Here is a 10134-nt window from a genome sequence, read left to right on the forward strand (position 1 = left end):
CCAACAGACATTTAAATCCTGAGAATAGGAGGTATGCTGGACTAGTGAGACCTACTTTGAGCACTCTGCTAAATATCTGAAGGGAAAATCTGAGGATGGGAGTCTTGCATAATAGGTGTGTATGGGAGAAAAAACAGGTAAACACAGGTCTCACACAAATGACCTCATTCCAGTCATGTGAAGGAAATGCCACCCCCAATTTATACAAGTTCCTGGGTTTATTTACCTGGCTAAGAGATCCAAATTTGATCAGCAAGTATTTTTTTTTCTTTTTTTAGAAAACTTTTAGGTTCCAGGGTACATGTGAATGTTTGTTACATAGGTGAATTCCTGTCATGGCCAGGGGCAGGTGGGGGGGTGTTGTACAGATTATTTCATCACCCAGGTATTAAGCACAGCACCCAATAGTTATCTTTTAGGTTCCTCTTCCTCCTCCCACTCTCCACCCCTACAGATCCCAGTGTGTTGTCCCCTTTTTGGTATTCATGAGTTTTCATTTAGCTCCCACTTATAAATGAGAACACACAGTATTTGGTTTTCTGTTCCCGCATTAGTTTGCTAAGGATAATAGCCTCCAGCTCTATCCATATTCCCACAAAAGACATGATTTCTTTATTTTTATGGCTGTATAATATTCCATGATGTACATTTTCTTTATCCAGTCTCTCATTGATGGACATTTATGTTGATTCCATGTCTTTGCTATTGTGAGTAGTGCTGATCAGCAAGTATTTATTAAGTGACTCTATTGCTTTCAAAGGTTATTTAAAAAGGTTTCCAATTCTTCTTAAATTACAGAAAATATAAAAAATACATTAACCCATCTAACAGAATGAGTTCCTATATTAATCCTTTGGTATATTTAATTTCAGTACTTTTCATGTATTAAGTAGATTAATATAAATTTTTAAACAAAAAAAGAATATAGAGATTGTTTTTTAAAGCTGCTTTATTAACTTCACAATATATAATGAGCATCTTTCCATGCAATAGGTAAAATTCTTCTGCTAACAAAAATCTTACAGACTGGTTCAAAAACACAATATTCAATTAGAAGCTGGTAATAGGAGACCCACGTAAACAAGTGACAGGTAAAGGTTTACAACAAGGGCACATCATGAACATGTAAATTTCGAAAGCAGGGGTCTGTCTCCCTAATAACTTTAGGGAAATCATCAGGATTCAGGGCATAAGGCAAAACTCATCGTGATGGTCATGGTGAGGGGGATCAGTGCTGACTGCCCGCAGACTATGACTCAGCTGCTTTTCCCTCAGCTTTTCCATCAGCTGTCTCACCTCCTCCCCAATCCTTTCCATATTCTCTTCCCTCATCCTTGCCTGTGGTTCTCCAAGCCTATGCATCATATCCCATCTATACTGCAGGATGGGCTGCCTAACGCGGAACCGCCTACGATTTCCTCTGGGCACAGAGTATTCACCAGCATCCAAAGGGAGGGCCAAGGGCTCCCCTTTATTAGCAACTTGCTCCTTTTCTTCATTTTCTTGATTGGTATTTTCCATGCTGAGATTGTTTACCGCTCGTTTCTCTTTGGACTCCATTACTCCTAGGAGACAAAAGGAGAGAGAAGGGGCTGAACAGCTGGTGAACGCTTCAGTACCGAGGACAGAGGCACGGATACTCATTTTTCAGGATTCCGCGTCATAGATATCAACATGTTTTGTTTTAATTTCATGTTTCCCACCAGAGAGGCTTAGTGCGCCCACTAGGGGGCCCCCATTCGAGCCCCCCACCCCCGCCCCAACGACCTCTCGTGTCTTCCCCTCCCTTCCCACAAACCCACCATTTTCCCTACAGATCCATCCCCAGATCTCGGCAGGCATCAAAATGGAGGACGAGAGATGGGAGAGTTGGGAGGGGACCTCAGACTGGACTCTGCACCCGCCCCCACCACCGTCCCTCGCACTGACCTGGGCCTATCCTTGCAGTCTCCTCCTTCTCCCGATTCTCGCCGCGAGGTGCGCCGCCGGGACACTTGGCCCCGCAGACCTGCAGACGGGCTGGGGCGCGGGGAGCGAGGGCTGCTGCAGCGGAACGCTAGCGAGGAACCGCTGGCACCCGTCTCCTTCCGCGCCCAGGGTCCTCCTCACTGCCAGCGCCCCGCGTCTCCCGCCCCCCGCCCCCACCCTCGGCCGCCCCGCCCCCCGTGATGTTCACCGTTTTCCTGCAAGGACTCGGGAATGGTTTTCCATCGCTCTTGGTTGCTCTGCTGCCCCTGGAGCCCCAGCCGCCCCTGCTTCCCCACCCCAGGGGACCACTATGTTCTCAAGAATGTTGGGTTGTGGAGAAAGCTGGCCAGGACCCCCTGCGCTGTTCTGCGCCCGTCAGGGGGTCGGTAAGCCGCCGCTGGCCTGGTCAGGGCGCACCGGCCCCGGGGCCCTTACCTGCTCCGCTTTCCCCCGGGCCGGATGCCAGCCCGCCGAGCGCAGGGCAGCGGGGAGCTGGTAGCTAGACGCGAGTGACGACTGCGCCGAAGGCTGCGTAGCTCTGCAGCTCCCAGTCACGTGAGGGCCGTGCGTCACCGCCAAGCTCACCCTCCTTCCCACCAACCCCCACGGGCCGGCGGCCAGTCAACTGGTACTCCCCTCTTGGAACACACAGACACCCCCCTTCTCCCATCTGTGCGCGGTGCCCCAGTGCGCACAGCCCCGTCACTCATCTCGTCCTCTCCAATCTGAGGGCCCACAAGTGGCATCATCGCCTTGCGGTTGGAGTTTACCCATCTTCAGTTACTTGGGAGGGTCTGTACCTTTCCTTTCCCCCACCCCAACCCCCGGACCCTGGCCTTGGCCTTTTCTGCTTTCTCTCCTCTTCTCCCTGGCTATGTATATGCTTCCTAATAATTTCTCTTCAATTCCTTTTTAAAAATCAGCATGCTTCACAAAATTGAAAATAATCAAATTTTATTTTTGAAAGAAACACTTCAACCTGGGAAAGTAATATATTTATATATAGTTTATGTTCATCTATGGCACACAGAAAACATTTTATCTGGGCTCCACACCATCATTTTTAGAGCATTCTCACTTGTTTGAAATTTTTATGGAAAAAAAGGAGAGAAAATTTTCCTGAACACAGTTGTTTTCAAAATAATCTGTGAAGTAAATCTTCAGGAAACAGTTCTGTTGTCAGATCTTGGCCATTTTATGTAAATAATCTACCTTTTTATCCTTCTGAGACAAATTTCAAGTTTAAGAAACATTTTTATTTTATTCTATTATAATAAACATTCATTAAATATGAAAAAACATTTGCTGACAACTAATGCCACCTGCTAAAATTAGCGGCTTTCGCTGTTGATAGTTTGAAGATCTAAGCAAAAGGAAGAGCTGTGAGGCCAAGGCAGGTTGAGTGATGCAGAGATAGAGCATCCCTGCCCTGACAAGAGGTTGGGAAGGTGCTGATCTTTCACTATTATATTACAGAGCTTCTTAATTCTTACGTTCAGACTCCTAATTCTGTTGGTTACTCCAAAAATATAGATGGACAGGTGACCAAGGTGGTGACCTTATATATCACTTTACCTCCTTCCCTCCATTTCTTCCCCAAATTCCCACCTAGTGACTCACTTCTGAGCATAGTTGGGAGGTCTCTTCCCATTCTGGAAACCAGAATAGGGCTTTTCTACAGCTCTGTGGTGAGAGATTCCAAGAAAAGCCTAGAAGTAATTGAGGAGGTGGGAGGAGTGGGGAGCAGTTCTCAAACCTGCTTGCTCTCTTCTCTCTTTCACCCACCCCAGGGAAAAGCCTCTTTGGGACATTTTTGCTATCTTTCACCTGATTTTGTAGTGCAGAATACTGAGACCCTCACCCTAACTGTCTCACATCCAGGTCACCCAGAAGAGCCTCGTCTTGCTGCAGGGTCACTATCTGCCAGTCCATGCCCACTCTGATACCTCTTCATTTATGCTAGGGCCTGAGGAACACTCTCCACTGACCATTCTCACTATATTGGCTTTCTCAACTCAGAAGCCCGTAATACTACTATTTCTTCTTTTTCTTCTTCTTTCTTCCTTCTTCCGTCTTTTCTCTCCTCTCCTCTCTCCTCCTCCTCCTCCTTTCTCCTCTCTCCTCCTCCTCCTCCTCTCCTCCTCCTTCTTCTTCTTCCTCTTCTTCTTCTTCTTCTTCCTCCTCCTCCTCCTCCTCCTTCTTCTTTTTCTTCTTCCTCTGTCTCTCTCCCTCTCTCTCATCACTTCTTCTCACTTTAGACATGTTTATTTTCCTTTGTTTTTTACCTTAGTACTCACCCATTGACCAACCCAGAAATGTGGCTACTATCCTTGAATCGCTCTACATTGTCCCTCATGTTCAAATAATAACCAAGTCTGGTTAAGTCTCAATTTATTTATTTATTTATTTATTTATTTATTTATTTTTAGATGGAGACTCACTCTGTCAGCCAGGCTGGAGTGCAGTGGCATGATCTTGGTTCACTACAACCTCTGCCTCCCGGGTTCAAGGGATATTCCTGCCTCAGCCTCCAGAGTAGCTGGGACTACAGGTGCATGCCACCATGCTCAGCTAATTTTTATTTTTATTTTTATTTTTAGTAGAGATGGGGGTTCAGCCATGTTAGCCCCACTGGTTTCAAACTCCTGACCTTAGGTGATCTGCCAACCTCGGCCTCCTGATTGCTGGGATTACAGGCGTGAGCTACCCCACCCGGCCTCAATTTATCTTTTAGAAACAACTTTATGGAGATACAATTTACAATCCGTAAGATTTGCCCATTTAAAGTGTAAAATTCAATGGTTTTTAGTATATTCATAGATACATGCAATCATCATCACAGTCAACTTTAGGATATTTTCATCACCTCAAAAAGCGACCTCCTGGCCGGGCACTCACACCTGTAATCCCAGCACTTTGGGAGGCCGAAGCGGGTGGATCACGAGGTCAGGAGATCGAGACCATCCTGGCTAACATGGTGAAACCCCATGTCTACCAAAAATACAAAAAAATTAGCCAGGCATGGTGGCGGGCTCTTGTAGTCCCAGCTACTCCAGAGGCTGAGGCAGGAGAATGGCCTAAACCCGGGAGGCAGAGCTTGCAGTGAGCCGAGATCGAGCCACTGCACTCCAGCCTGGGCGACAGAGAGACTTAGTCTCAAAAAAAAAAGCCACCTCCTATTCTTTTGCTGTCACTCTCCTATTCCCCCATCCTCTTCATACCAAAGCAATTACTAATATGTTTTCTGTCTATACATCTCCCTATTTTGACATTTCATAGGAATAAAATTGTATAATATGTATTCTTTGGAAATTGGATTTTTTATTTAGCATGATGTTTTTAAGCTTTATGATTCCAATATGACTACTCATTTGAGGAATTGCCAAACTATTTTCCAAAGTGGCTGAATATTTTACATTCCTACCAGTAGTGTATGACGGTTTTGATTTCGCCACATTCTTGTCAACATTTGTTATTATCTGAAATTTTGATTCCAGCCATTTTAGTGGGGGTGAAGTGGTATATCATGGTGGTTTTTATTTGCATATCCTTGATGACTAATAATGTGGTACATCTTTTCATGTGCTTATTGGTCATTCGTATATCCTCCTTGGATCAATGTCTATTCAGATCTTTGTGCACTTTTTATTCGAGTTATTTTTATTATTGAGTTGCAAGCGTTTTTATATATTCTAGACAGAAATCCCTTACTACATACATGATTTGCATATATTTTAGCCCATTCTGTGGAGTTTTTAATCACTTTCATAATGGTGCCTTTTGAAACACAATGGTGTTTGGCCAGGCATGGTGGCTCATGCCTGTAATTCCAGCAATTTGGGAGGCCAAGGCAGGTGAATCACTTGAAGTCAGGAGTTTGAGACCAGCCTGGCCAGCATGGTGACCCCGCCTTTACTAAAAATACAAAAAATTAACGGAGTGTGGCAGCACCTGCCTGTAGTCCCAGCTACTCAGGAGGCTGAGGCAGGAGAATCGCTTGAACCTGGGAGGTGGAGGTTGCAGTGAGCCGAGATTGCACCACTGCACTCCAGCCTGAGCCGCAGATCGAGACTCTGTCTCAAAAGAAAAAAAAAAGAAGAAGAAAAGAAAAGAAACACAATAGTTTTTAATTTTGATGAAGTCTAGATTATCTTTTTCTTTGCTGCTCCTGGTATTGGTGTCATATCTAAGAATCTTTTGAATTCAAGAGTCATTTGAATCTAAGAATCCTTTGTAATCCAAGGTCACAAATATTTATCCCTATATTTTCCTCTAAGAGTTTTATAGTTCTAGCTCTTCCAGTTAGGTCTTTGACTCAATTTGAATTAATTTTTTATAAGGCGGGAGGTAAGAGTGTAACTTCATTCTTTTATATGTGGCTATCCAGTTGGCCCAGCATCTTTTGTTGAAAAGACTATTATTTCTCCACTGAATTGTCTTGGAACCTTTGTCAAAATTCAGTTGAGATTAGTCATGTTGTTTTACTTTTGGACTCTCAAAACAATTCCATTGGTTGGGTGTGGTGGCTCACGCCTGTAATCCCAACACTTTGGGAGGCCAAGGGGGGCAGATCACTTGAGGTCAGGAGTTTGAGACCAGCCTGGGCAACATGGCAAAACCCTGTTCCTACTAAAAAAAAATAGAAAAATTAGCTGGGAGTAGTGGAGTGTGCTTGTAGTCCTAGTTACTCAAGAGGCCGAGGCAGTAGAATCACTTGATCACAGGAGGTAGAGGTTGCAGTAAGCTGAGATCATGCCACTGCACCCCAGCCCGGGTGACAGAATGAGACTCCATCTCAAAAATAAAATAAAATAAAATAAAATAAAAGCTAGAAATTATTAAGTGTAGTGAGGAAGGCATGTCAAAAGCCAAAATAGGGCCAGGTGTGGTGGCTTATGCCTGTAATTCCAGCACTTTGGGAGGCTGAGGTAGGCAGATTACGAGGTCAGGAGTTTGAGACCAGCCTGGCCAACATGGTGAAACGCTGACTCTACTAAAAATACAAACATTAGCCAGGCGTGGTGGCCTGTGCCTGTAATCCTAGCTACTCAGGAGGCTGAGGCAAGAGAATCGCTTGAACCCGGGAGGTGGAAGTTGCAGTGAGCCAGCACTGTGCCAGTGCACTCTAGCCTGGGCACAAAAAGGCAAAACATCCTTATTGCTAATATGGAGAAAGTTTTAGTGGTCTGAATAGATCAAACCAGCCACAACACTCCCTTAAGCCAAAGCCTAATGCAGAGCAAGGCATTAACTCTCTTCAGTTGTGTGAAGGTTGAGAGAGGTGAAGAAGGTGCAGAAGAAAGATTTGAATCTAGCAGAGGCTGGTTCACGAAGTTTGAGAAAAGATGTTATCTCTATAACATAACAGCACAAGGTAAAACAATAAGTGCTGATATAGAAGCTACAGCAAGTTACCCAGAAGATTCAGCCAAGATAATTGATGAAGGTGGCTACACTAAATGACAAATGTTCAACGTAGATGAAACCACCTTCCATTGGAAGAAGATGCTATCTAATACTTTCTTTTTTTTTTTTTTTTTTTTTGAGACGGAGTCTTGCTCTGTCACCCAGGCTGGAGTGCAGTGGCTGGATCTCAGCTCACTGCAAGCTCCGCCTCCCGGGTTTACACCATTCTCCTGCCTCAGCCTCCCGAGTAGCTGAGACTACAGGCACCCGCCACCTTGCCCGGCTAGTTTTTTGTATTTTTTAGTAGAGACGGGGTTTCACTGTGTTAGCCAGGATGGTCTCGATCTCCTGACCTCGTGATCCGCCCGTCTCGGCCTCCCAAAGTGCTGGGATTACAGGCTTGAGCCACCGCGCCCGGCCCCTAATACTTTCATAGCTAGTGAGAAGTCAATGCATGACTTCAAAGCTTTAAAGAACAGACTCACTCTCCTTAGGGACTTACGCAGCTGGTGACCTGAAGTTGAAGCCAATGCTCATTGACCATTCTGAGTATCCTAGGGTCCTAAGGAATTTTGCTAAATCTACTCTACTTGTGCTCTAGAAATGGAACAACCAACCAAGCCTGGATGATAGCATATATGTTTACAGCATAGTTTATTAAATATTTTAAATTAACTACTGAGACCTATTGCTCAGTAAAAAAGATTCCTTTCAAAATATTACTGCTTATTGACAATGTACCTAGTTATTGAAGAGCTCTGATGAAGATGTGCAAAGTGATCAATGTTGTTTTCGTAGCTGCTAATACAGCATCCATTTTGCAGCCCATGGATCAAGAAGTAATTTCGACTTTTGAGGTTTATTATTTAAGAAATACATTTCATAAGACAATAGCTGCCATAGATAGTGATTCCTCTTATGGATTAGGACAAAGTAAATTGACAATCTTCTGGAAGGGATTCATCATTCTAAATGCTATTAAGAACATTTCTGAATCATGGGAGGAGGTCAAAATATCAACATTAACAGGAGTTTGGAAGAAGTTGATTCCAATTATCATGGATGACTTTGAGGGTTTCAAGACTTTAGTAGAGGAAGTCACAGCGGATATGGTGGAAATAGCAAGAGAACTAGAATTAGAAATAGAGCCTGGTCCAGGCATGGTGGCTCATGCCTGTAATCCCAGCACTTTGGGAGACTGAGGCAGGCAGATCACGAGGTCAGGAGTTCGAGACCAGCCTGACCAACATGGTGAAACCACATCTCTACCAAAAATACAAAAATTAGCCAGGCGTGGTGGCATGCACCCATAATCCCAGCTATTCAGGAGGCTGAGGCAGGAGAATGGCTTGAACCCGGGAGGTGGAGGTTTCAGTGAGCCAACATCACACCACTGCACTCCAGCCTGGGTGATAGAGCAAGACTCCATCTCAAAAAAAAAAAAAAAAAAAAGTAGAGCCTCAAGATGTGAATAAATTGCTGCAATGTTATGATAAAACTTAAATGGATGAGGAGTTGTTTCTTATGGATGAGCAAAGAAAGTGGTTTCTTGAGATGGAATCTACTCCTGGTGAAGATGCTGTGAACAATGTTGAAATGACAACAAAGGATTTAAAATATGCCATGAACTTAGTTGATACAGCAATGGCAACGTTTGAGAAGACTGATTCCAATTTTGAAAGAAGTTCTACTGTGGGTAAATGCTATCAAACAGCATCACATGCTACAGAGAAATCTTTCACGTAAGGCAGAGTCCATCAGTGGAGCAACAACTTCATTATTGGCTGGGCATGGTGGCTCACGCCTGTAATCTCAGCACTTTGGGAGGCCAAGATGGGTGAATCACGAGGTCAGAAGATAGAGACCATCCTGGCTAACACGGTGAAACCCCGTCTCTCCTGAAAACACAAAAAATTAGCCGGGAGTGGTGGCGGGCGCCTGTAGTCCCAGCTACTTGGGAGGCTGAGGCAGGAGAATGGCGTGAACCTGGGAGATGGAGCTTGCAGTGAGTGGAGATCATGCCACTGCATTCCAGCCTGGGTGACAGAGCAAGACTCCATCTAAAAAAAAAAAACAACAAAAACTCTTCATTGTTGTCTTTTTTTAAATGTAAGAGTCAGAGGTCTCACTAGGTTGACCAGGGTGAACTCAAACTTCTGCAGTCAAGGGATACTCTCTCCTCAGCCTCCCAGGTATCTGGGACTACAGGCATGTGCCACTGTACCCAGCCATTGTTGCCTTATTTTAGCAGATTGCCACAACCAACCCAATCTTCAGCAACCATCACCCTGATCAACAAGCAGCCGTTAACATTGAGGTAAGACTATTTATCCTTTCAGCAAAAAGATTATGACTCACTGAAGGCTTGGATGATCATTAGCATTTCTTAGCAATAAAGTGTTTTAAAATTAGGCTATTTACATTTTTTTCTTTTTCTTTTTTTTTTTTTTCTGAGATGGAGTCTCGGTCTGTCCCCAGGCTGGAGTGCAGTGGCACGATCTTGGCTCACCACAAGCTCCACCTCCCAGGTTCATGCCATTCTTCTGCCTCAGCCTCCCAAGTAGCTGGGACTACAGGTGCCCGCCACCATGCCCAGCTATTTTTTGTATTTTTAGTAGAGACGGGGGTTTCACCATGTTAGCCAGGATGGTCTCGATCTCCTGACCTCGTGATCCACCCGTCTCGACCTCCCAAAGTGCTGGGATTACAGGCGTGAGCCACGTGCCCAGCCTACATTTTTCTAAACATAATGCTATTGCA

The 10134-nt window shown here is 44.6% G+C and overlaps 1 protein-coding gene across 3 annotated transcripts; it reads right to left on the reverse strand.

The window, feature by feature from the left end:
* Positions 1-934: 934 nt before the first annotated feature.
* On the reverse strand, positions 935-2629 carry BEX1 (brain expressed X-linked 1). 3 transcript variants are annotated; one of them, XM_033201478.1, is made up of 3 exons: positions 2404-2629; positions 1930-2019; positions 935-1565 (listed from the first exon to the last, which is right to left on the reverse strand). In XM_033201478.1, exon 3 carries the CDS (start codon positions 1558-1560, stop codon positions 1183-1185), a length of 378 nt encoding a protein of 125 aa, XP_033057369.1. In that variant the 5' UTR covers positions 1561-1565; positions 1930-2019; positions 2404-2629; the 3' UTR covers positions 935-1182. The 3 variants fall into 3 exon arrangements, with proteins under 3 accessions (XP_033057369.1, XP_033057371.1, XP_033057370.1); XM_033201480.1 differs by having other exon boundaries at positions 1930-2056; positions 2404-2527; XM_033201479.1 differs by lacking the exon at positions 1930-2019 and having other exon boundaries at positions 2404-2499.
* Between the last annotated feature and the right edge of the window lie 7505 nt (positions 2630-10134).

This window comes from Trachypithecus francoisi, unplaced genomic scaffold, assembly GCF_009764315.1.
Source record: "Trachypithecus francoisi isolate TF-2019V2 unplaced genomic scaffold, Tfra_2.0 Lachesis_group6, whole genome shotgun sequence".
NCBI classification, from domain to species: Eukaryota; Metazoa; Chordata; class Mammalia; order Primates; family Cercopithecidae; genus Trachypithecus; species Trachypithecus francoisi.